The sequence below is a fragment of the Alosa alosa genome, chromosome 2 (genome assembly GCF_017589495.1).
Source record: "Alosa alosa isolate M-15738 ecotype Scorff River chromosome 2, AALO_Geno_1.1, whole genome shotgun sequence".
Classification (NCBI taxonomy): Eukaryota; Metazoa; Chordata; class Actinopteri; order Clupeiformes; family Clupeidae; genus Alosa; species Alosa alosa.
This window is the reverse complement of record NC_063190.1, coordinates 7,674,663-7,702,483: the sequence shown is the minus strand read 5'-3', so window position 1 is coordinate 7,702,483 and position 27,821 is coordinate 7,674,663. Positions and strand designations below refer to the sequence as shown.

General features: G+C 45.4%; 2 protein-coding genes across 6 annotated transcripts in view; one reads left to right on the top strand and one right to left on the bottom strand.

The window, feature by feature from the left end:
- The window catches only part of p2rx1 (purinergic receptor P2X, ligand-gated ion channel, 1), a 28,852-nt gene extending 27,470 nt beyond the window's left edge, over positions 1-1,382 (top strand). For 4 of the 5 annotated variants that reach the window (XM_048230811.1, XM_048230788.1, XM_048230779.1 and 1 more), the window contains exon 13: positions 96-1,382. In XM_048230811.1, the coding sequence (XP_048086768.1) occupies positions 96-101 (6 nt within the window). In that variant the 3' untranslated portion in view covers positions 102-1,382. Of the gene's footprint in view, positions 1-59 lie in introns of all 5 variants that reach the window. The other variant, XM_048230795.1, reaches the window with a different exon arrangement.
- camkk1a (calcium/calmodulin-dependent protein kinase kinase 1, alpha a) overlaps positions 772-27,821 on the bottom strand; it is a 42,499-nt gene continuing 15,449 nt past the window's right edge. The window contains exons 6-15 of the mRNA XM_048230769.1: positions 27,739-27,775; positions 27,265-27,286; positions 26,212-26,300; positions 24,875-25,074; positions 17,846-17,899; positions 17,607-17,680; positions 15,743-15,830; positions 10,364-10,492; positions 9,803-9,906; positions 772-4,929 (exon numbers count right to left, since the gene is read on the bottom strand). Of these exons, the coding sequence (XP_048086726.1) occupies positions 4,854-4,929; positions 9,803-9,906; positions 10,364-10,492; positions 15,743-15,830; positions 17,607-17,680; positions 17,846-17,899; positions 24,875-25,074; positions 26,212-26,300; positions 27,265-27,286; positions 27,739-27,775 (873 nt within the window). The 3' untranslated portion in view covers positions 772-4,853. The remainder of the gene's footprint in view (positions 4,930-9,802; positions 9,907-10,363; positions 10,493-15,742; positions 15,831-17,606; positions 17,681-17,845; positions 17,900-24,874; positions 25,075-26,211; positions 26,301-27,264; positions 27,287-27,738; positions 27,776-27,821) is intronic.

Here is a 27,821-nt window from a genome sequence, read left to right as displayed (position 1 = left end):
TGCTTACTTCCACAAATATCACATACCTCATCTCTATAATGCTTATTGTCATTTTTCAGGCATTCCTTGGTGACTCTGGACCTTTATCTTCAAAGGATTGACTGCCGACTCTTAAATCTTCAGCTTTGCTGCCGTGACAACTGACTGCACTAAGAACACAAACACACACTGGAGTAGATTGCTCGCACTGGGTCAGAAGTTCTCACAAACGGGCATTACAAGCCTGTAGACTTGACACTGTACTATATAAAAGTCTCCCAAGAATGATTCCACATCCATGTTCAGCAGACTTTTTTTTGTAGTTTCAGTGTAATCTTTTTTGCCCATAGACTGGGAATCAGTTCCTGTCCCTTGTGCTACACCACGGATAACACAGTTTTTCACCAGCATCATCTTCTTGTCTTCATAATGTCTTCACCGGGCTGTTTTTTAACCCTTCGAATAAACACCAGTTTTTAATGCGATATGTGGCTAACTCACTATGCTTCTCAGTCATCTTCTAAAGGGAGAAGGAGAGGACATGTTGGGATTATTGGACCTTGTAGTACGGGTGTGCTGTATATGATCATTCAGTCTGATATGTCTGTTGGGTTGGGTGTAGTGTTCAATCTGTTTATACCATTTCTGTTTCTGTTCATGTGATATGCAAATTCTTTTTGAATGTGTACTGTCCATGTGTACAGTCACGGAGTACTGCCCATGTGACTGGTACTTATGAAAATAAAACCACACAAGACAAATTTGTTCTGAAAAAGGCTATGGAGAGGCCCGTCGTTGTGATATCTTTTATTGTCTTTGATTATGTCTAAATGTACAAAAGCATGCAAAAAATAGCCTCTGTATATATCGGTACATATTTACATTGTAACAGTTGCATTCTCCATATTTTTTTCTGTGTACGTCATGCTTTGTTTTTGTATGTGAGAAGTGTACATTCAGATTAGGCAGAAGAGCACAGACAGCCATTGAACATACATCTTAGACAGGCACTAAAACACAGACAGAAGGACGTCTCTAATGGGCATTTTGCAGAGATGCAGACATGACCGTGCTGTCGGGCTACATGCTGAACAATCTCACTGTTGTCTCACTAAGCCCTTTAGCAGGATATTCACAATTGAACTGAAACAGATACAGCACCACCCTTCTCATTGGAGTTAATTAGAGACAAGAGTACCTCAGTGATGACTGATATTGTCCCTGTGAAAGTTTACTGCTTACAGTAGTTACACCTGCATTTGTTTTTGTTTGTTGGTGTTGTTGTTGTTTTTGTTTGTTTTTTCCTTTAGAATGTAAGGTCCCATTCTGCTGTTGGGAGTTATCAGAATGACCATGTAAAAAGAAAAAAAAAAATGTTGAATAAAAATATGCTGAAGACCGAAGTGCTGAAGTGCCGTTGTTGTTTCATGTTTGGTGAAACTAATTTCCTATTTACAGAGTGCAGGAAAAATGCCAGCCTCATGATTGAGTAGATGTGTAGGATGAGTAGGGGGCGGGGACAGTCTGGCCTGTCCCCCCAGGAGCATCAGCCGGTGTAAATGACCCCTGAAAAGTCAACATGAGACTGGGGAGAGGACATGGAGGAGAAATATGAAGACAAAAGAGAGAGAGAGAGCAGAGAGAAAGAGGGCGAGCAGGAAAACACCATCTGCCATGTGTGTGAGATAGCATAGATACAGTGCTGGTTGGTGAGGAAGTGAAACTAGAGAGCTAACTGTACAGAGACTCGGGTCAGCCAAGGTCGTTAGAGGATATGAGCATGATGTGATGCCTGTTGCATAGCCAGCTGGAGGACCTCTTACGTGCTTCCATAAGTCAAATAAACCCACATATGTCATGCATATGCTATAGAATCTGTGATCATGCGCATGTTGGTAGCAGTCCTCAGAGGGCATTCTGCAAAACAAGCTATATTAAAGGGTTTTATAAAAATTATTGGGTCCTGAAGTGAGTGTAAGTCTTAACCTTAAATCATCCAGAAGCTCAGGTTGAGGCGCCAGGCCTTCAATCGGAGCAGAGCAAGAAATGTGTAAAAGTGTGTAATTTGTTTGAATCGAGGGGATTTGTTTGTTTTCATATACTGACCACAGATATGTGCTGGCTCCGCGTGACAGAACTACTTAAGAACTGCCGTTCTTTTTCACACCTACAAAACGTGAAACGGACAGCATATTCTCAATGTGTTATCTCCACTAAAGCATGTACACCAGACACACTTTCACTGGATAAAAAAATAAATATACATGTGTGCTCAGACTACAGTACCACAGTAGCCATTTCAAATGACCAATCAAGTGCTCTGAATGACCGATAAAAGCTGGCCATGGGCAGAGGATGGATGTGAGTCAGGGGAGCGCATTCTACTGTGGCGATGAGGAACTAGGGCATGACGATTGCATGTTGATTCATTGTGTGCGCGTGGCACAGCGAGGAGTTTTGATTGGGGTTTGCTAATCACCAGTTTGAAAATTCTCTGTCACGCACTTGCCGCGGATGAAAATGATCCATCAACATGCTTTCATTGGCGGAACAATGCGGCAGCGGCAGCAGCCAGCCCACCCTAGAGCCAGCGGCTGTGTGGACGCGCCAGACAATGACACGTTCTCCTCTTGCCAGGCGACAACGCTCCTGAAAGCTGCCGCGCTGCTGATTACAGTGTTCACTCGCCCAGGAGAAGATCATATTTCTGAAACGCTGGAGTGGGGAGCCGTGCTCAATCACTCCTCTCTCTCTCTGTGTGTGCATGTATTTGTATGGATTTGGATATGGCTGATAATTGACTACAAGGGTGTAAAGAACACATAGGAAGAGAGAGAGAGAGAGAGAGAGAGAGAGAGAGAGAGAGAGAGAGAAGAGAAGAGAAGAGAAGAGGATGAAAGGCATTCTAAATGACATACCAACCCACTCAGTCAATACCATGCTCCTTACAAAAACACTTGCAGGTCACACGCACCTCTCAGAGGAAAGGTAAACATTTGAATGTGCTTTACACTTCATTTCTCAATATCTTCTCTCACTTTAAACACCTGCTACTTCCCCACAACTTCCCCTTCGCCAAAATGTGTGCCCTCTCTGACAGGTCCCTGCAGCATGCTCGTAATTACTCCTTATCATAATTACTCGTAATCATCCGTCGTTATGAGACTCCATACTGAGCGAGCAGACCGTGCCAGTGCATTCGCCTACCGGTCTTATTCCTGTAGGTAAAGACAGGGCAACGTACTGATACCACATTTACCATCTGATGTTGAGATCTTCTGACCACACTTGTGGAATATACGCATGCAAATAGAGAGCCACAGCAACACAATGTTTTGACAACCTGGGAACAGCATTATTTGGTTAGTGCATCATGGGGATACAATCAAAACTGTGTGTTGACGAGAAAAAAAATAAAACAGCCAAAGTAGGCATAATGCTAGACACTGCTGGTGAAGCAAAGGGGAGACTAACAAACAGACAGTAAACATAATTTACATACAGTATTTACATATAACAAAACAGTGTGCTAGAAATCCAGGAGAGGCTACATAGCATTGACCTCTCGTTAGTTAGCATTCATGTTCTGACTCCACAAAGTCAATATGTCCACTGAGCTCCTCCTTTGCCATTTCTACAAAAAAGGCTTCATGGAAAAACAAAATAAACCGCACACACACACACACACACACACACACACACACACACACACACACACACAGATCTTTTCTGCCTTGAGTTTTGATTGGCGGCATTCGAGTGGCTGGCTGGTGTCTGTGGCAGAGAGCGAGAGCGCATGCCGGCACAGATAAGCTGACACACACACACAAACACACACACACACACACACAAACACACACACACACACACACAGAGAGAGAGAGTGCAGGGGACAGACACGCAGGACCTTCCCAAGGCACCATCCAGGCCCCACAGTTGCCTGAATCCATGCTCTCCTCCTGTGCATGCCAGCTGACCATGGGAGACTGACCGTGGGAGACTGCTTTCCTGTCCACTGATTCGGTCCTTCTCTCCCTCCATCTTTCTCTCTCTTTGTGGTGAAGAGTTCGGCCGTCATGGATATGTGAAGAATGGGAGTGGCTCAAATCCAGATCCTGTGGCCACTAGGAGGCCTGGCTCAGCAGGGAATGGACACGACGCGAGCAGGCTGGCTGAAGCTAGCGCTCTGATGTGAGGAATAGCAGCTCTCCACAAGTGCATCCTCTCAGTGGAAATGCATGTATGAATGAAAAGGAATGGGATTGTGATAGCTTATAAGGTTTCCTGGTCCATGTACAGTTTATGTATACACAGTATGTATTATGTTTGTATTTAGGTATGTATGTATGGACAGTTTGTTTGTTTGTTTGTGTGTGGGTGCATATGAACATTTTCTTCAAAAGGGTAGCTGGATTTGGATCACAAATAATGAACTCTTAAAGTGTTGAAAGTGTTCAGATGACCACACAACATTCCTTCCCGCTTCCAATGTACTCTCTCAACAAAGAATGAGCCCTGAAATTATCAGTGCATGGGTTGTAATTCCACTGAATTGAGTGATAGCTTAGCGACAAACTGCCATTAGCCATTAGTCAAGGATAGATGTGAACTTGAACATGCCTTAGCTGCTTATAATCAGGATGGTAGTGACATTCAGAGTACAACGCTGGAGAGAAGATATATGTATATATATGCACTGTAACTGCAGGAGGGGTGGCACAGGGGTCACAAGGGTCAAACCGGGGTTGAAGGTCGAGCTTATGTGAGAGTTAAGAGTAGAGAAGTGAGTGGGTGAGTGGAGTAGCTAAAGGGCTGGGTTGGGGGGCACACACGAGACCAGGGGCCACAGGGGCAGGCGGGGTCAGAGGGGCCTCTCAGGAGGAGGGGGGTTCGTCTTCATGCAGGTCCTCCAGCTCCAAATCACGGCCCGCCTCGCCACTACTCCCTTTTCTGAAGGTGAGAGAGAGAGAGAGAGAGAGTGGGAAGGAGAGAGAGAGGGAGCGAGAGAGAGAGAGGAACAAGCAGGGAGAAACCAGACAGGGACAAAGAGAAAGAGGGAGAGAGATAGAAACAAAACCAAACATGAATCACCTCAATCCTTTAAAATCCTTTAACTCCACACAGAGGCAGACACTGCGTCAGGGCTGTGCTCCAGACCTGCTGGAAATCATGGAGGGCGATCAGACACGGGCACACACCGGAGGAAGGGAAGATAGGAAGGAAGGAAGGGAGGGAGGGAGGGGAGAAGTTGGAGGAGGAGGGAAGGGGCAGGGGGCAGCACTGACTGGTGATCACATATCCATCACCTGCTGGCGCAGATGATTAATAATGAAGGGAGCGGCCAATGGCGTTACAGTGACTCCTGCCAACCTGGAGCACAAGCACGGCAACAGATGACACAGTGCCATCCATCCATCCCTCCATTCGTTCATCCATCCGTTCATCCATCCATCTTGACTGACTGATGAGACTGATGAGGCTACAGAGGCATACGGCGGAGCAGGTCACTGAGGCATGACGGGCCTGGGGAAGCGATGGGGTGAGGGGTCAGGTAGACCAGCATGGCCGACACAACAGCACAGAACACACAGAGCAGAGGCACACGTCACGACTGACCACGGGTCAGCAGCAGGCCGGGGCCACAACCACAATGGATAGATACCTGGCCAACAGAGAAAGGGCGCAGAAGACTGAGGGATGTCACCTCCTTGCCTGGGAGGGGGATTCACACCGGCGCATAGGTACCATACGGAAGGGGCAGGGATTTGGGTGTGTTTGGGCGGATATTGCGTCGGAGACTCACACATATTCATACACACGCACACACACACACATACACACACACACATACACACACACACAAACTACACCAAGTTACCTTAAGGAGGGGTGGAGTTTTTTTAGAGAGGGGCGAAACGGCCACGAGTCCCTGTAGTGGAGGAGGACAAAAAGAAGAGAGAGAAAGACAGAGAGTAAGAAACTGAGAGATGGAGAGAGAGAGAGAGAGTAAGAAACTGAGAGATGGAGAGAGAGAGATGATGAAAGAGAGAGTGGGAGACATCCTGACAGGTAGGCAGAGTGATGAATGATAAGAGAGAGAGAGAGAGAGAGAGAAAAAGAATTGATGAGAGAGAAACGGATGGCAAGAGTGACAGACATAATGTGTGAGAGATGGAGAGGCGGTGAAGACCACGAGGGGAAAAAAGAATCTTCTCTTCTCCTCTTCTTGCATTTCATTTCAGCAGCGTTTCACATCCCTCCATCAGAGTGTCGACTCAGACCCAACCCCACCCTCCTCCGGAGACCACAAACCTTGTTGTTTCTATCCTGTTTCCCCACCAAGGAAAAACACATCAGTCCCCCAAAGCAGAGAAAGTCTCAATTGCTAAATCCAACTTGATAGATGCTTGAGAGGAGACTGCCACTCCCTGCAAAGGTAAACAGCTGAAGAGATCACCTGCTGTCGTCCCTGTCCCCAGCTCACACGGTTCACCGACACGCCGAGGTAATGACCGAGTGAGTCAGCCAGCGAGAAGACACGCACAGTTTCGCTTGAAACAAACACACACACACACACACACACACACACACACACACACACACACACACACACACACACACACACACACACACACACACACACACTCTCCTAAGATACCCCCCGAAGCACAGCAAACATGAGTGACATTTGTGAAGCATCACCAAGCGCTTCTCACTCCACCCATATTTGTCCAACATCAACAGCATCTGACACATCCCTGCCACAGTCCTGACAGTCCATTATCAAGTCACACAGCCTTGTCTATTTGCTTTGCGTTTAAGGGATTCCCACTTGCTGCGATAAATACAATTCCATGTGACTCAGGCTAAGGCACGCACTTGCATGTTGACAATAAACTGCATAAGGCTGGACTGAGATCTTTATCCAAATGGCACAATAGAATAGAGTGAAGCCAGAGCAGTTCTGGGTGACTCATGATGTTCACATTCACGCTGCATAAAGATTTGAAGATACCCTCAACACTAGCAGTTGGCCTCCAATAAGAACTCCACATGGGTGCAGGCAGTGGCCGTGTCCAGCAGGGGGCGGTGTGGCGCCTCTGTAAAGCTGGGGAGTTTCCAAGGACTCCCGGGGAAGAACACTGCTGTCCTAGTGCCACACCCACCTGCTTTACTCACTGTAAACAAACACAACTGCAGCCCATATGCTCATATGAGACGTCCAGTGAAGGGCTATGTGTAATGTTCTGGGACCTTCCCTGTGACCCACGCCAACAACAATACTTGTCTCTGCCAAATCAGCTGCTTTGGCTCGTTGCAATGGCGTGATCCTAACATCTCTGTCATGTAAGATCACAAACAGGCTTCTGTTGAATGGGAACTCAAATACAGGCTATTTAAACATGAGTGACAGTGCCAAAACAGAGCAAACTGATACTCCGGAATGGCACACCGTCCCGGATATCCTGCCCAATCCACCATGCAGAAGATGCCCCAGACTGACCACACAGACTCTGTGTTTGATAGTGCCGTGTACATGTTTTCAGTCAACAACGGCTTTCAAAAGGCCTTGTGTGTGACTGCACAAACAGCCATGTTTAGCACACAGGCTAACACCCTGATCACTATCAGAAGTCTGGTAGTTGCCTTGCTTTCCTGTCCACCATCTTGCCTGCAGAGCACTTTCCTCTATGCTGCCCGCTAAAGACAGAGATGCTGATGAGAAAGAAAACAATGGCCTTTGTCGGTCATAACACTGTTGTCGTAATGAGACAACTTTAGTCAACTGAATTAAACTGATAGAGAGAGATCTGCGCCTATGATAGGTGTAGTGTTGTGCAGCGGCTATCTTGATTAGTGCTGACTGCAGCGGGGGCACGAGGGGAGCAGAGCAGCACACAGACGACACAGCTTCCCCAGAGAAGGCCTCTGTGCTGGAGGAGGGAGACAGAGGGGGCTCCCCTGAGAGACACCAGTTGTGGAGGGACAAAAAAAAACTGAAAACTGAAACAGAGGCAATGACAATACCTTTGGCAAGGCATGAAAAAAGACTGTGTGAGAAGGAGACAGAGAGAAAGAGAGAGGGAGAGAAAGAAAGAGAGAGAGGGGTCTGACTGCAATTGCTACACATCAATAGGAACTGAAAAAATGTGTATGTGAAGAGCGAGAGAGAGAGAGAGAAAGAGTGAGAGAGCAAGAGAAAATCACAGAAAAGAAAGCATAGAAGGAGGAAGAAAAGCAGTTGTATGTAAAACTGCCCACAGCGTAAGTTCCACTGACATGTGGACACACATTCATATGGATGTGTGTACAGTCTTAGTCTGCGTGGGTGTCGGGGGAATGCATTTACACACCAAACAAGGCAAGGAGCCTCCGTAAGGTGAGTCAGTGAGACAGCACTCTGGGAGGATGGGATTTAAGGAATGTGGCTGATGAAGTCTGGACAGGTCCACGGAGTCTAGAACATTCCGCCTTCGAGGTTTCCTCTCGCCTTAAAAGGCTTTTGGTCTTGATTATTGATGAGCCAGGGGTCAAGGAGAGAGAGCCCAGGGGTACTGGCTGACCTGAGTCTCTTCCGGCGCAGAACATCCAGAATGTTCTCGTCTCATCATGTGCAAAACGACGGCAACAAGAAAATAAATGACTAGTCTCACACAGCGTCTCTCTGCTTCACCGTGAAAAATAAATGTCAGAGAGTCAAGGTGCCATGGAAACGGGATTCAGTTGTTGGAGCTGTGGTCAGAAGGGAGAATTAGATGATGGACAGAGCTCGAGCTGGACTGGACTGGAGTGGACTGAGGGAATGAGAAGCTCTTGGCACACAGAGCCAATGGAAATAGACTAAGAATCCAATAGACTACAGGTAGAGGATGGTTTGAATTCCAGAGGTATGCAAGGATACAAGGATACAAGGAGGTTTATTGTCACATGCATATAGTTACTGGAAGTAAGAAATGCAGTGAAATTATGTCTGGTGTCAGCCCTATTTGTGCATTAATGGGGGTGCGTTACAGCAGAAGAAGGGGTTTAGTAGATTAAGTGGCAAGGGCTGCAAAAAAGGTGGGGAGGATTGGGATTGGGTGGGGCACCAACAAGGAGCACCAAAGGCAACAGGGGCAAGGAAAAACTCCTTACCAAGGAAGAAACCTTGGGCAGATCCACAGCTCAAGGGGGCCAACCCAACCGCCAGGGGTCTTGGTGTGTGTGCTGGGGATGACATGGAGATGGGATAGTGTGCTGTGTGTGTGGGGGAGAGGGCAGTGTGCAATATGTGTGTTGGAGAAGCTTCCCTCATGAGACAATGTGCTGTGTATTGGGGGCAGGGACTTACCATTGCAAAGCAGAGTACTGTATGTAATGTATGTGAGTGATGACAGTGAAGATGTGTGTGTGGGCGGGAGGGGAGTGGAGCAGTGACTGTGTGTGTGTGTGTAGTGTGTAGGTGGGTAGGTGGGGGCAGTGTGCTGTAAGTATGTAGAGGATGTGTGTTGGAGAAGAGATGCGTGTGTTTGTGTGTGTGCGTGTGCATGTGCGTGTGTGTTCATGTATGTGTGTGTGTGTGTGTGTGTGTGTGTGTGTGTGTGTGTGTGTGTGTGTGTATGTGTATGTGAGTGTATATGTATGTTTGTTTCAATGCATGTATATGTATGTGTGTGTGTGTGTGTGTGTGTGTGTGTGTGTGTGTGTGTGTGTGTTTGTATGTGTGTGTATGTATGTTTGTTTCAATGCATGTATATATGTGTGTGTGTGTGTGTGTGTGTGTGTGTGTGTTTTTCCCAGGGGCCTGAGGTTGAGCAGTAATGAGATGGGTCACCACACTCACATTAATAGGCTTCCAGGGGCGGACATGGACCTCTCCTCCCTCCTGCTCGGGCACTCAAACGGATTCCCAAACGACCGCTTCCTCAGCATGGACTTCACCAGGATCTGACGCAGAGGTACCGGGGCACAGGGCAGAGGAACACACACACACACACACACACACACACACACACCCACAGAAAAATCATTACAGCAGGAGAGCATGACGCAATCAGGATGAAACCACTCAAGTCAAAGACATCTTTGCGCCACTGTAACACACACATGCTTGTCTTATGCGAACACACACACATACATACACACACACACACACACGTACAGACAGACACTCATGTACAGACACACACACACACAAACACACACAGACACACGTACAGACAGACAGGCACACACACACACACACACACACACACACAAACAGACAGACACACACACACACCTACACACACACAAACAGACACACACACACACACACACACACACACACACACACACACACACACACCTACACACACACACACACAAACAGACACACACACACACACACACTCACACTACTCACCACAGTAGACAGGCTGGGCACACACTTGACCGAGTTCTGCACCTCCTCCTCCGTCACCTCCACAGCAGAGCAGTGCTCCTCCTCTAGAGGCAGCGGGTCTGCTCCCTTCTGCGTCACCCACAGGTCCAGCTATCAAACAAACACACCACAGTCACTCACACACATCAAACACGCAGGCAAGTCATTATCAGCAAGAACACAACACACACACACTGGTGTGCAGCTGCAACTCAAATCATAGGGGTTAAATGATCTATCTGGTGAGATGCCCATTAAAAAGATTTATGGTCCAAACTACTTGACAATGTCATTCCCCTGTAATACTGGGCATTTGGAACAGCCTGATATGCTTTATATCTTCCTGATCTTCCAGTGAAAGCCCACAATGTCAGATCCAATAACACCTCCAGCCAGAACACACACAAAATCAAGTGAGCTCCACCTCCACCCCAAGCCCCCACATACAGCTCCACCTCCACCCCAAGCCCCCACATACAGCTCCACCTCCACCCCAAGCCACCACATACAGTTCTGCATCCCGGCACATGAACTGAGAGAAGACTCTGCATCTGCATCTGGCTCTGTGACAACACACATTTACATAAACTGTCAGCAATGGCCCAGCATTCCATGGCACGTTTCCATGGGCCCTCAGATATGCATAAAGATGCAGGGGTGGCTCGGGCATCCACCAACACACCATGGGCCTTCAGATACGCATAAAGACGCAGGGGTAGCTCGGGCATCCACCAACACACCATGGGCTACATAAACCTCTGGCTGCAGAGGAGCTCTGAAAGTATTCAGCTTTAGTATATAAGTAAATCAGCTTTATATGGTCATTTACCCAGGTGGGTCTCTTGTGTGTGTGTCCTTGGACTGTATTCAGAGTATCCTTTGTTAGATGGGATGCATCTCCTCTATTGAAATCCGGAGACTTCTTATTACAGTGCATGAAAATGCACTGTACTGTTCTTCCTGGGCAACTTCTTATTATTATTCCACTTACCACTTTTTCCATACGCAATTTCTCTTGAACAGTTTAACTTAGAAACTTCATTCAAACTTTGTAACATAGGTCTTCAAACAGACCAAGCGGCTATGTCTTTTCAACTTTGAAACTTTTATACTTTTTAAACTATTAAAGAAAAACTTCCCCAAACTTCCCCTAAAAAAATCCCCATAGACTTAACATTGCCGATTGTGACATCATAATACGGCCATTAAGCAATTAGAATCCTATGCCAGGTGTTCAGGCCACCTGCAGCCTCAGGCTTTAAGCATACAATCTGGGTCAATTAAAGGGAAACTTGGCAGGATTTCCCCCTCTGCTGGAGAAATTGTGCATTATGCTATTTCAAACTGTGGAAAAAGGTAATGATAAAGCACATGGATTTGTTTACAAGCTAGCGAACGATTAGCATAAGTTTGGTTACGATGTTACAAGGTAAGAAACACGATTTAAAACGAGTTTCTTGTTTCTCACTTCTCTTTCCGGGACGGTAAGTCTCAATGTTGCAAGGTTGGTTTTCCGCCTGGGACGCTTAAGCTAAAGCGAAAGTCACCATTTTTACCGGAACAGGTCATTTAACCATCCAAATGATTTCTAAACGGGTTTATTACGTTGAAATAGTTGCCAAGTTCCCCTTTAAGACTACACATCCTATTCAACTGTTTCCTCTGCCCAAAGCTATTTCAAAATAAAAGTCCTCACTACAATAATCCACTGTTAAACAATGTAAGCCTTTAAACTACTGAACTTTTTAACTGTTCAGCCATTGTAACTGTCACTTACCCACTGTAGCTAGTTAGCATGTTAGCATAGTTAACATTTGTAGATTTTAGCAAAACTGCTAGAAAATATTAGCTAAGTTAGCTAAGTAGCATGGTTAGCATAATTAATATGTTAGCATTGCTAGCATAGTTAGCATTTTTAACAAAACTGCTAGAAAACTTTAGCTAAGTTAGTTAAATAGCATGGTTAGCATAGTCAGCATTGCTAGCATAGTTAGCATTTTTAACAAAACTGCTAGAAAACATTAGCCAAGTTAGCTAAGTAGCATAGTTAACATAATTAACATTGTTATCATAGTTAACATTTTTAACAAAACTGCTAGAAAACATTAGCTAAGTAGTATGGTTAACATAATTAACACTGTTAGCATAGTTAGCATATTTAACAAAACTGCTAGAAAACATTAGCTAAGTTAGCAAAGTAGCATGGTTAACATAGTTAACATGTTAGCATTGCTAACATAGTTAGCATTTTTAACAAAACTGCTAGAAAACATTAGCTAAGTTAGCTAAGTAGCATGGTTAACATAGTTAAAAATGTTAGCATAACTGCTAGCAAACATTAGAGCCATTACAACTTTCAGTTATCATCAAATATCTACCTATACACAGCCATTAAACTATTTGAATATCAACATTCATTAAACTTTCAGTCTGTCAACAACTTTTAAACTATTTACCTTCAACTTTTAAATGGTCTACTTTTAAACTATCATTAAACTATCTATCTATTAAACTAGCTGTATATCAACAACTATCAATATTTTATATAATATTCAAATATTCAATAACTCTATGATATTTTACATCACAACTTTTGCATTTTCTTGCACTAGTAATTCCTTGGGAATTGCGTTTCTAGTTATTATTATTCTTTTTACCTTTTTGTGCGCGCTATTCAGCCCAAACCGCTTAACGTACAAATTTGAAACACCGCTACGTAGATCTTCCAAGGCTTTACCGTCCTATCCATTTTTCATTTTTGAGAAGTTTATACTTTGTAGATATTTGTAATTAAAAGTGTATTTTTCAGAGCAGTTCCCAGGCTAATCAGAACACTGGTACAGGTGTCATCTGTGAGGAATCCAACTGTCTCAGCTTCTAAACATACAATCTAACCAAAGATAATGAATGCGTAGCAAGATGGGTCGTCCTAGTTCATGTCTATGAGGGCAAAGTGGAGTTCAGTCAGAGGCGGGCTCTGGTTCAGTTCCCGCCTGCACAGGGCGTGTCACTGACGATATGACTTCACGCTTGAACGCCGTTCCACGCCAGACAAGCCGGAGTACAAAATAAACTTGGTGTACACCTTCATTAATGTGGTTTTTCTTTCGACTGGAGGGTCATACTATCACGACATTCTACTGAAATAGGGAGGAGGGTTTGGAGATCATGATACCATGTCCGAAATGTTCATCCATTGCTCAGAAAAATAAGGCTTTGACAAATTCTGGGAAGACCTCAATGTTAAAAAGAGAGCCCGATCACTGCATAAATGTGCGGGGGTGTGTACTGCTACCCTATTTGCATAAATTTCCAGGGACAGGAAATGGCCTCTCATGAAGTATCTTCGTAATCAACCATCTTTGATCTAGCTCTACCTGAACTAATACATCCTGTTAAAGTGTTTCCTGTGTGTCAAAATAAAAGTCCCAGCCATTTCTCATGCATTCAGCATTATATCTCCAGAACGGCTTGACGTACATGCTTCAAATTTGGTACGAGTGTTTTCATGGACTCAAAGATGAAGTGAGTTGATGTTGAAGGTTGAAGGTCAAATGTCAAGGTCAAAAACACCTTGAGTGTGATATCTCAAGAATGCCATGTCACACAGGATTCAAGTTTGGTTACTTCAAAAGCACCTTTGCAGGTATCACAATTACCCTACCAACCAGCTAGCAGCAAGCTCAACAGCCCCACCAACACCCTAACCAGCAGATTGCATCCCCTCGTGTAATTCCTCGGAATTGCATTTCTAGTTATCCTTGTTTCTAGTGTTTACACTAGGGGGGGCAAGGATGGGAGAAGCAGACCTCCTATTGTCACCATTTGGCCATGAGCAAATTGGGGTGCTAAAACAGTATGTGGCCAGGCCTTTCAAGCTTAATTAAATAAATTAAATAATAAAGCTGACCAGGCCTGATGACACAACAACAAGAGGCCACATCCCCACACACCACACCTTTATATTGCATATTCATACTGGGTTGGAGCTAGAGGTCACCCCTTTTGTTTGTAACATACATAAGTTAGCATTAACCTTTGTATAGTTAGAGAATACTGGTGAAACCCATGGGGTTACCCATGGGCTGACACAAACATGTATCTCTCCCTTGAGGGGGGCTGGCCCCTCATTGAAAAGATTAAAAGCCTGTTCATGATTTTCCATCGGCCTGACTGAGTCTCCAGAGAAATATGGTAGTAAAAATTATGCTATCAGCTCTCAGCAGAAACTTTAAACTGTACATAAGCACAACCCAGCCCAGTGTTGTGTGCATAGCCTCCTCTGCAACATTTCATAACATAAATCAGACCCAGATCAACCATGGACAGGTACTGACAAGAGTGTGCAAGTCCACACAAACTAAAAGAACACCAGGGCAGCAGCAGAATGGTCAGTAAGAGGAGATTATCCAAATCTAAATTGAGTGGACAAGGCTAGATTAAATATTTAATATATATATATATATATATATATATATATATATATATATATATATATAAAAACAAAGTTGACCCGAATTATGTGAGTTTCCACTAAGCTTATCGCGTGACTGCAGATGTGTTTTTATGCGCCTTACATGGCCACCTGCCAGCAGTGAAGCAATGGAGAGATGAGGGGGGATGACAGGAGAGAGAGGAAAAGGGAGGGGGAAAGACAGAGAGAGAGAAAGAGGGGGATGGAGGAAGAGAGAGAGGGAAAGGCAGAGAGAGAGAGAGTGATTAGAGAAAGAGGAGAGGGAATGATTGACAATCCTGGTCCAGCACTTTAATCACCTCTGGGCGAAGGGAGCTTCCCACCCGAGAGGAGCATTTCCAGGTAACCACGCAGGAGAGAGAGGCAGCCCCACTCTGACGCCAGACACCTCTGCACCGCACCGCACTGCGCCGGGCTCCCTCACTAATTAGCCACGACCTGCAGATGGAAGTTTCCAGAGCGGAAGTTGCAAATCCCCCATTGCCGCCACGGACGAGCGGAAGGAATAGAGCCAACCCCACGCGCCCGGGTGCCGGTGCTGGTGTCAGTGGTGCGGGTGCTGTTGAGTATACCGGTCCAAACAGGCCTGAGTCACGGGAGATTGACAACCGACAGCTTCCCACGTCAGCCCACTCACTGGGTTAAGGGCTATTCACACAATGGCAGATAAGCGAGGGAGACCCAAGGGACGTCTTCCCCTGTAATGAGGGTGGCCCTCAAGCTGTGACTGCTGGTTGTGCTGTGTTGTGCTTGTCTTGCTGTTGTGCTGTGTTTCTGTTGTGTTTGTGCTGAGTTTGTTTGTGTTGTGTTTGTGTTGTGTTTGTGTTGTGTTGGTGTTGTGTTGGTGTTGTGTTTGTATTGTTTGGATGCACTGGGGTGATACTTACTTTGATCTCCGGTATTGTGATCCTGGTGTCTGGATTCTTGTCCAACATTTTTAGGATGAGGTCTTTCAGCTCTTCACTAATGGTTGGCCTAACACACATACACACACACACACACACAGACAGACAGAAAGACAGATTTCACATTTCAAGAGTAACATCTGTGATGAACATGTACACATACAATTAATTTCAAATGAAGTACCCATGTACTCATCTGTATTTAAACAATGATATACAATTTTTTCACACATGCTATTTTAAGCATGTTTTTCATATATGGCTTTGACATTATAAGCTGTGAACATAAGGAATGGGAAATGGCTTCAGTTACTTAACACTGAGTCCTAACTACATGTGATGTGAGCAAACGTTAGCGATAAAGTCAGGTTAATTACATTCTTTTCAATAGGAACGTACTCAGTGTACAGTATGTGGTGCTGTGCAGGGCTGTGTGCTTCTGAGCAGAACTATTGTCAGACGCCCCGTTTCAATTTTCTTTCTCTTGCTCACGTTGCTCTGCCGTTTTGAATGAGAAATATGATGCAATAGGGCACATTCAATGGAATTAAATGTGGACAGAGAGCATTCAATGCTAAACAACAGTCGCTCGCCTGGATGCTTTTAGGATTCCCTGTGAGACCGCTCAGAATACAAAGCAACAAAAAGATACTCTGTCTTGCCTCAGTTTGTTTAAAAAGTCAACCAGTAAGAAAAGATGTTCTTGAAGAGGTACACACTTCACCAGCTATAAAAATAAGTTATACTCCAAAAGTAGTGGGTGTAGCTGGTAGATGTTTGATCTGCTAGCACTCAGTGAGAGTGTGTGTGTGCGTGTGTGTGTGTGTGCATGCGTGCGTGCGTGTATGTGCGTGAGGATGATGTAAGGCTTTTTTGGGTTTATGTGCCGAGAAGGCCACATAATGCTACTGTAAGCGTAAACAAGGGAGGCCGCACAGGGACACGTCAGCACTGTCCAGTGACGACCTGTCCAAAACACACTCTTCAGCGCGAGTCTCACAGCCTCCAAAACACGATCCCCTTCACCACAGGAACGAGCGGCGAGGGTGTCCACGCCCCACACACACACAGACAAACATACATAATGTACATACACACAGGTACATCCATACACATACAGATATTACGGAAGTGTACCCACAACCATTCAACACACAGTTGTACATGCCAACATACTCATACAGTTATGCACACACACACACACACACACACCTCCCACTCTTCAAGCACACAGACTCTCATTGGCAGCAACATAATCACCGATAATCAGGATCTCCCTCCACGTCCACAGAAGTTTCCCTCATCAGCTCACACACACACATACACACACACACACGTCCAAGGTGGAGTCTCCACTTCCCAGCCACTGGATCTGAAGAGGTGTCCGCATTCACATTGCATCACTGCCAAGTTCCACAATCCTGTTTTGCTTTTTCATTTATTTTCCCACAGAGAGGGACGCTAATGAGTGAAAGAGCAGAGAGAGAAGCAGGTGGGAATCCTCGGAATGCCGCCCTGAGCTCACTGGCCGTCAAATCATTTGCATGTAGTTTAGGGAGGAGGGGGGCAGTGCTGCTGCTGCTGCTGCTGCAGAATGGATGAGATAGGTGTAGAGGAGGCTCTGGGCAGAAAATGGGATTTCTTCATTTCTTGCCGAGCGTTTTCCTCTGGCTTAACCCCAGAGGCTTAAATGGGGGATAGATCCAACCTTTTCAAGAGTTCAAAGAGAGAGAGAGAAAGAGAGAGAGAGAGAGAGAGAGAGAGAGAGAGAGAGAGAGAGAGAGAGAGAGAGAGAGAGAGAGAGGGAGGGGGACAGATAGAGGGGGAAAGACCAGGGGTGACTTACGTTTCAGGAAACTCCACAGGCTTACTCCTGATTTTGTTGTGAAGAGCCAAGATGTATTCATCAATAAAGGGGCACTAGTAAAGAAGAGACCATGAGGAGAGGGAGGAGAGAGAGAGAGAGAGAGAGGGGAGAGAGGGAGGGATGAGTCATTCTGCCTACTGATTACACACAATACAAAATAATAATCCAAATCTTCATCAAACAGAATGGCTCTGGGTGAAGACCAGCTGCCTGCTCACCTTGCCAAAGACAAAACAGTAGAGGGTCACTCCCATGGCCCACACATCCAGAGCCTACAACACAGAAGAGGCCATCACTCAAATTACATGCACCACTAGTATGGAGACAGCAGGAGCTCACAAACACACACACGCACACACGCATGGATGCACGGACGCACGCACACACGCACGCACGCACGCACACACAGACACAGACACACACACACACGGACACATACGCAGCACATACACACTCACACACACACACACACACGTGCGTGAACACGCGCGCATTCACGCACAAACACACACACGCACACACAAGCGCCCATACACGCACAAACACACACACGCACATGCAAGGACATCAAAGACGCTGTTCACAATACTAGCATACACACACACACACACACACAAACACTGATAAACACACACAAAATACTGACACACACACACCCACATATTCACACACTTCCATTCACATATGAAAGAACAGGCGAGCTCTCTGAAGGACTACTTGGTATTCGGCAGAGGTGGCAGCTGCATTTCAATAGCGGTAACAGAGAGGGTTAATCAAGGATCTTTGGTGGTAATCAGAATATTTAAACATTTACTGGGGACGCTGGGCAGACGCCCAAAGGCAAGTGTGTTCACACAGCCAGAGACAAGAGGGAAAGAGGCAGCACCGTGCTCAAACAGGTCATCTGGACCAAACTGACCAAATACCAGAGAAGACCAAATCCTTTAATCAACCAGCTACAAGGGATTATGACCAAAGGTCCACAAACACAAACAAGTTCCCGGAAAACAAAGTGGTCATCCAGCACTCTTTCAATCTCTTTCAATCAAGCTCTCTCTCTCCCTCTATCATCTCTCTCTCCCTCCCTCTATCCAGCTCTCTCTCTCTATCCAGCTCTCTTTCTCTCTCTCTCCCTTTGTCTCACTTTGAACTGTCGGTCTGTCTTTTTGTCTTTGTCTCTTCTCATCCCTTCTGTTTCTCCAAAGGCCCTGAGGCTGTAGCAGGCCTGTGTGTCACCTACGGCCCTCTGTACTGCTGTGAGAGGGTCTGGAAAGTGTTGAGGTTGGAGTGGGGGTGGGTGGGGGTAGGTGAGCTCCTCTAAAACAGCTCACTGTATCCGAGCTGTGCTATCTCTCTCTCTCTCTCTCTCTCTCGTGCATGCTGGGATTGCGTGAGTGCCGTGAGTGTGAGTACGACTGAACGCCGTCTGTGGCTATCTTTAAAACTCTATCTTTTGTATGTCCTTATATATGTTGTATCATTGTTTTTTATCTTATTGTTGGGACTTAGTGTGGTTGACTGTTTTGGGGTTGGAAGTGAAGCAGAACCCCGCACCCGCTTACAGCTGGTCGGGTGTAACAATGGAATTTGAGGCCTTGACACGCCCACGGCGGAAGGTGATCTCTGATGTTAGTGTGGAGGTTTGTAGTTTGGCCATTGGAGAAATTGTGGGTCACGGTATCAGCGAATGAAGAATGCTGTTGTTGTTTTCCTAAACAGTATTGCCAAGGCAAATGACATTGTCCAAAGTGGTGTTGTGCTTAATGGCACGCTCAATCCTGTTGTACCCCTGAGTTTGCCCCTCGACTAAGATTGTCATTTCGAATATTCCCCGTTTCTTTCTGACCCATTAATTAGCACTGAGCTTTTGCGCTATGGTAAACTTGTTTCCCCAATCAAGAAAATTCCAATTGGCTGCAAATCGCCATTACTTAAGCATGTTGTCTCCCTTTAGGAGACAAGTTTACATGATCCTAGACAGCGGTGATGAGCTCAATTTGACTTTCCGCTTTAACGTTGACGGTCTTATTATATAGTTTTTGTGACATCTGATACCGCCATGAAATGTTTTGGTTGTGGGATGATGGGACATCTTGTTCGCGCGTGCCCATCTAAACCTCACAGTGAGGATGCTGGAGGGCGAATGCCAGCAGCAGCCAGTGCCGAAGGAGGCTTAAACTACGACAGGTGGGTCAGTGGCGAGGAGTCTGCCACAGTCGGGATAACCAACCCGAGCCTAGCAGCTCGGTGTCTACGGGCAGATAGGCCTGAGCTTGCGGGGACATCCACCACTACTGTGTTAGGTAGGGCTGAGCTTATGGTGGAGGAGTCCGCCTGACTGAGTCCCATCAAACCACCTAAAACCCCGGGCGACATGCGCCTGCACTGGCGATCGTTACAGAGGATAAATCCTCTGCAGCCGAAGTCTGCATTTGAATTGGTTTCACCAACGATTGCCTCAGCTGTGTCTGATGTGACTGTTGAGGACAAGGCTGATGAGTCAGAGTCTTTGCCGAAAGGGGAGTGAGCCTGGTGGTGCGCCTGCTGCCGCGGGTAGGCCTATGTCCGCCTCAGGTGGGTTAACGCGACTTTACTAACTTCAGACCGAAACTAAAAGTAGCCCGTAAAACTGCTCGCATGGCGTCAGATGGTAGTGACATGGAGGCCGAAACAACTGTTTTTAAATGCCCAAAAGGAAATCTAACCGAAGCGATGATCACAGCACAAAAAAAGCAGGCTAAACAGAAAGAACATGCTAACTATACCGAAATCGGACAGTGATGGCTATTCCAATCGATTCGGCAGGTTTTCCTGGTCTGGTAGCGATAATGTGATGGTGATGTACAGTGCTAGCGACATTAGTAATTTCTTGGCTGAAACAAAAGGGAAAAGGGGGTTCGAAGTCGAGGATCATTTTCTTGACAGTATGCAGTTTATAAAAAGCGATGTCTGTCATCATAGACAGGAAGGGGCCTTTGATGACCGGGAACTTCACCGTCTCGAAAAGCGTGTTGGTAAACTTAAGAAAGAAAATAGCGATACACTCGCGGATTAACTGCAGCTTTCTCTTCCATCACGTGTTTTTTCTGTCTCTTTCCTTCTTTATATGAACATATGAACAATATTAGGATTACTACCCTTAACATTAACGGAGGAAGGGACTTTTAGAAAAAGAGCTCAAATTTATGAGCTTTACAGCAAAAGGCAACAGATGTTGTGTGTTTTACAAGAGACACATAGTGATATCAATAACGCTACAGATTGGGCAAGAGAGTGGAATGGGCTGACTATTCTCAGCCATAACACGTCTGACAGTGCTGGAGTGGCATTGTTGTTCTCATGCAGCTTTATTCCCCTGTCATACAGCATTGAAGAAGTGATTAAGGGGAGGCTTCTAAAAGTACACGCCACGCTTGAGAATGACGTTTTGTTTTCTTGTGTGTTTACTAACCGACCTCCATACAGATAGAGTAGCTTTTCTTAAAACGTTGAATGCCTCAGTGAAGAACTGTAGTGATAATGAACTCCTTATCCTAGGCGGCGATTTTAATTGCACAGAGACTTGATCGGAATCATGAATCATGGTTTCACGTAGCCATCTCATTGAGGTGATAGTTGAGAGTAACTTATGCGATATTTGGAGGAACCTGCACCAAAGTGAGAGGCAGTACACTTGGGCGCACTACAGGGGAAACACGATGTCATTAGCTAGGCTTGACCGGTTTTATACCTTTAGACATCATATTAACAAATTTAGATCTTGTACCATTCACCCTGTTGGTTTTTCTGACCACAGCATGGTGATGTGTAACATAAGTGCAAGTAATGTTAAACACAAGAGTGCATACTGGCATTTCAATGCATCACTTTTAGATGATTTCAATTTTAAAGAATGTTTTATTTATCTCTGGAATATACTCAAGGCAGACAAGGAGCTTTACTCCTCACTGTCTCAGTGGTGGGATATAACAAAAACGAAAATTAAACAATTCTGCCAAGGTTACACTTGCAATGTCACAAGAGGCATAACCATGTCCCTCAAGAACCTTGAAGTTGACATAATTGAAATGCAGAACCTGATGGGAACATCTGGTACTGGGCAGTACACTGAGGCTTACAACACAAGGAAGGTGGCATTATCTGAACTAATACAGCTCAAAGCTCAAGGCGCATTGATTAGATCAATTTTCAGAAACATCTCAGAGATGGATGCTCCCTCCAAGTTCTTTTTCAATCTTGAAAAAGAAAAATGGTCAAAAAAAGATATTCATGCTCTACGGGCCCAGTCTGGCACCCTAGTGACTGACACGATTGAGATCTGGAAGCTAGCTGTTCTCTTTTTTATGCTGATCTGTACAAAATGAGCACAATGAACACCCAGATGTGGAGGCTGATTTTTTCAGAATTCACCCACACTTTATGAGGATTCAGTTCACGATGCTTGGTGAAGATATATCCTTAGAGGAGCTTCACAATGCCCTTATGGCTATGGAGAATGGGCGGGGCACCAGGTATTGACTGCTTGTCTGTTGAGTTCTATAAGGCCTTTTGGCCAGTTCTGGGTGAGGACTTTCAAGAGGTGCTCTCACTGAATGTTTTTAAGTAGGGGGGGAGTTACCACTATCTTGTAAGAGAGCAGTGCTCACCTTACTACCAAAAAAAAGGCGATCTGAACGAGCTGAAGAACTGGCGTCCAGTCAATCTGCTCTCTACAGATTACAAAGATTTTTCTAAAGTTTTGGCCACTAGATTGGGGAAGGTCATGGCAGAGGTTATACACATAGATCAAACATACTGTGTACCTGAAGCGGTCCATCTTTGATAATATCCAACTAGTCAAGGGTGTCTTAGGCGTCTCCAATCTACTTGGTCTCAGAACAGGTCTCATCTCTTTAGACCAAGAGAAGGCCTTTGATGCGTTGAGCATGCTTATCTGTGGAAAGTCCTGACACACTTTGGTTTTAGTAGGAATTTTATAGCAATGATCCAGGCCCTGTATTGTAATATTGAAAGTGTCTTGAAGATCAACGGTGGTTTGTGCGCTCCCTTCAGAATGCTGTATGCATTAGCCATTGAACCCCTGTTAAATAAGCTGAGGGCTAAGCTCTCTGGGTTTTCAGTGCCTTTGTGTCACAATGTGTTTAAGGTTTCAGCCTATGCTGATGATTTAATTGTGATGGTCAGTGAGCAAAAGGACATTGACATGTTAACCAACATAATAGGCACCTTTGGTTTGATTTCATCTGCAAAGGTGAATTGGAACAAAAGTGATGCTTTTCTTTTTGGGGACTGGTCAGGGGTACAGCTAAGGCTTCCTACTGGCCTTGAATGGAAAAGGGGTGGACTTAAGTACCTAGGAGTCTATTTGGGAGATCAGGACACTATGAGGGAAAAAACTGGGAGGGGTTCTGGAGAAAATTCAAGGCGATTAAACAGGTGGAAATGGATCCTTCCCACGTTTCCTACAGGGGTGTTCTTATCGCCAATAACCTTGCTGCTTCCTCTCTGTGGCACAGATTAGCCTGTATTGATCCTCCAACAGACTTTTTAGCTACCATTCAAGCTCTATTAGTTGATTTTCTTTGGGACAATCTGCACTGGCTACCCAGAGCATGCTGTACCTGCCTAAAGATGAGGGAGGGCAAGGGCTTGTGCAGTTGTCTTCCTGGCTTTCGTTTCTGCAAAGGTACCTTCACGGGTCCACAAGATCTGATTTGGAGGCCTTTGGCGAGTGTAATCTTCGGACAACAGGAGGATTGGGATTGACAAAACACTTTTCTGGACCGGATACTAAGAGACTGAATGTATCAGCATTGCCGTCTTTTTACAGAGGACTGTTTGCTATCTGAACTTTTCAATATGCAAAGAACTGGAACTAACACGTCACTGCATTGGCTTCTGGAAGAGCCTTTGGTTTATGGCTCCCGATTTGACATCGCTGGGAGCGAACCCCACACTGACAAGGATACTATGTGACTCTGGTGTTGTCAAGATTAGACAGTTAGTGGACATTGCAGGGCCTGATCTGGTTTTGTTCTGAGGAACTAGTGTGCGCCTAAAGGATAAGGTCCATACGTGTCATCAACAAACTGTTGGGTAGGTGGAAGGCACTCCCCTTACGGCTGAGGAATGTGAAAGAACTAAAACAGTACTGTTTGGGGTTAGACCCTCCTGATCAGGAGGATCCTTTTCTCAATGTATGTGTTAGGCCCAACTGGGTGACTGTGCAGGGTTATTTTTTGGAGAATAAAAGAACTTAACAGAGATTGTTTTTGGATGACTTTGTAGTAAACCTCTGTACAAAATGTGTGTTATTGTTCTAAACAAACAGAAATTGGAATGCAAGAGTTGACACTCCTTGGCTTAAATGTTCTGGGTCTAGATGATACTGTAAAACCTGAATGGAGGCACTCTATAAACCACCGTTGAGGAAACAAGTCTGTGATTTGCAGTGGAGGTTCTCCATGGTATTGTTGCAATTAATGCGTTTGTGTCCATCATAAACCCAGGGGTTTGTCAGGACTGCCCTTTTTTTTGCTCAGGAGACAGTGTTTCACTGTTTCTCGCAAATGTTTGAGGTTGTCACCTTTGTTTTGCAGGGTTTAAGGCCTTTTTTTCAAGTTTTTGATGAAGCTTTTTTTTCTTTGCAAATATTTGTTTTTGGTTTTGAATATACCCAGTCACACAGAGTAAAATGTCAGTTGATTAATTTCCTTTTTTTGGGCCAAGCAAAAATGGCCATTTACATAAGCAGGAAAACAAAAATGGTCACAATCTAGATGCTGATGTTGTAAATGTTTTTTCTCCAAGATTGGTCAAATCTAGTGTGCTGACTGATTATTACTTCTACAAACATATGCAAACTCTTGAAACATTTGTTGATAAATGGTGTTATGGAGGTTGTTGTTCTGCTTTTGTGTAAGGCCCAGTTATTTTACTTTTTTTGAGCTGTGACTGATGTGACCTTGAGTTGTTAAGACTGTTGTACAATAAAGCGCAATTCAAAATCAAATCTCTCTCTCTCTCTCTCTCTCTCTCTCTCTCTCTCTCTCTCTCTCTCTCTCTCTCTCTCTCTCTCAATGCTTTTTCAAAACACTTTAAACAATGCAAAGTCCAGATGCGTTACAATACCTCTGAAAAGGCTACAGAGATAATTAAGTCAGTCAGTCACACACACACACACACACACACACACACACACACACACACACATGTACTGTAACAGCCACACACAACTACAAACACACCTTCCCACTGAAGCTCTTGCGCACGTCCGAGAGGGTCTCGGGCGCCATGAAGGCCGGCGTGCCGGCAGTACTGGACAGCAGCGCGTCGTTGCCCTCGAACTGGTTGCTGACGCCAAAGTCGGCGATCTTCACATGGCCGTCGTCGCCCAGCAGCAGGTTGGACGGCTTGATGTCCCGGTGGACGATCTTCTGGTAGTGCACTGCGGGGGCGACACAAGAGAACAAGCTGACATAAAAACAAGCAACACTTGACCGCACGCACTTGACGGAAACACTTCATGCATCGACTAGCCCGGCTGCAAATTACAAAACAATTAGTAACCAGACACTATGGCATCCTGCAGAGAGAGGGAGAGTGATTAACACCTCCACGAACTAGCAGGGGGCTTGTATTCCATAACACTCTCTACTGAGGACTGTGTATGTATGTGTGTGTGTGTTGAAGGGGGGGGGGGGGGGGGGGGGGGGGGGGAGTGGGTTGGATCCTTCCTAAAGGGCACTTTAGAGCCTTCAGCCAGGTCACCCTGACCCACTCAGACAAACACAGTGTTTGATTGGGTAAGTGGGGGACCTGTACCTCTCGAGAACCTTAATCAAACACAATGTCCTTCGGGTGCTCTGAGACACCCGTTTAAATTAGTGACCGTCCTCTCTGGCCATCAGAAAATTAAATAAAACAACAAAAAAAGATGTTCAAATCAGCGAGCCATTTTCACTACAATAATGATTATAATTGGGCAAGTAGTACGGATTTATCATGTTGGCACAAGCCAAGCAAAGTAGTAGGGAATGGGGTCGAAGGTCATCGACCCACTCAGCTGTGGCTAATGAGCATACATGCTCGCTTCTGTGCACTGTGGAGTTCAGCGCTAATTCTTAGCGGTATTCTAATATCTGTCCATCCAAGCACACTGAATGTAAAAATAAGTGAAGAGGAACCTCTAAGAGACACACAAACACACACAGTTCCTATGACTCATGCTTGCTGATGAAGGGCCTATGGAGTGAGATGTTAAATAAGGGGCATCGTGAGACATCCACGGAAGAAACTGCAAGGGCGGCTCAGGACTCCTTCCAAACAACCCCCCCCCCCCCCCACACCACACACACACACACATCACATCACACCACCACCACAGCCATTTGGCTTAATAAACGAGCAGACAATTAAGCAGACAGAGCCATAACAAACACGGCTGCGTTTGGAGATGATGAATGTGGCGGAGGCTCCCCCTGGCCCTGTTCTGAGTCATATTTATCTGCTAAACCCTGCTTGAGTGTGTGTGTGTGTGTGTGTGTGTGTGTGTATGTTTGTGCGTGCACGTGTGTCGTCTTACGGTACTCAATGCCGAGGACCATGTCCCTAAAATAGAGACGCGTCTGCTCCTCAGTGAAGGGGCTGTCCGTGGGTACCTCCATCACAGGTCTTCAGAGAGAGGGAAAGGGAGAGAGAGAGAGAGAGGAGAGAGAGAAAGGGAGAGAGAAAGGGAGGGAGGGAGAAAAGGATGAAAAGTGAATTTAAAAGTTGTTTTGTTTTAAACAAGTGTTTACTTTGTCTTTTGCCCCAGGAGGCCCAAACGTGCATATTGTGCCATGTCAGTACAGCTTAGCTGGCTCACAGAAACAGCCATGCTCAGTGCAAAGGCCCAGCTCAGTCATAAATAATACATAGGAACAGCACTAGTGCATGGGGACAGAGCCGAAAGAGCAGCCAGGCACACTGCATTTTGCTGAATAAAAACACAATACAACAATCTCTGGAAACAAAGGCCTCCCAAATGTAATCACATTTGCAGTTTCACAGAGATTGGACAGAGAGCCAGACAGTTAAAATCCATTCAATTATCATGCAGAGGAGGAGAAATTGAACGGTTTCTTTTCACAGTTTCTTTTAACAGCGCTTTTGGTTTCAATCGGACGGAAAACCAAACAATACCACTGGGCCCTGGTTCCGGCTTGAACCCATGCGATGAGAAAAAAAAAAAGCTGCCTTCCCATTGAGACAAAAAAGGCCCATTAGAATCGGGCTTTCCACAAATGGAAACAACAACAGCGCTGTAATTTCAGAAAGCCCTTTCACTAACACAAAGGTTTCTTTTTCCGCCTCCGAAACGGGAAAATTAAATGAAGCTCTGCACCCAATCATTTCTGGACAAGCAAAAAAAAAGAACATAAAAATTGATTACAAATAATGGCAAGAAATGAATGGGAAGTGAAGTATCGCACGGCACAGGGGAAAAAAATGTAAAAGCAAAAATGTATGGATGAAAACAGATGCATGTAATCCCTTCTCAGGAGGATGAGAGGGAGAGAGAGCGGAGGGCCAGATGCTTGTGAAGGAGGACATTACATTACCATCACTATTTATCAAGAAGGACCAGGATACTTACCCCTTCTGCATCAGCTCAAACACTGCAGGGAGAGAGAGAGAGGAGGAGAGAGAGAGAGAGAGAGAGAGAGAGAGATATGAATCCGTGTTTGAGCCATTAAAAGCCACCTCATCTCTCCACGGTGGCTGTAATCCTCTAATAGTGTTGAAGCAGCCATGAAGAGCCCCCCTGGAGTAGCCATTACAGCATTTAGACACTCCGCCGACTAAACCAACATCACGATGACCACAGCCACCCCCACTATAGGCTGCAGTCCAGAGGAACTGCAATAAGCTGTTGACACAGTGCTCATATTAATCCCACTATATGGGAGCTGTTATTTATTTCAGTAGTACTGCCATAGCTTTCTGTGATGTAGCTATGTAGCTTAAATGTTATTCTATTGCTGTAAGTAGCCTTGGATACAAGTGTCTGCCAGATGAATAAATGTCAATGCAAAGATAACTGTTGCTAAAAGAAAGAGAGCATACGTACCCATGTGCAGTTTGTCCTCACTTGGGTCGTCAAGAACCTGCAACAAATGACATTGTGTAAGGAGGTGATTCTTTTGGGGAAAA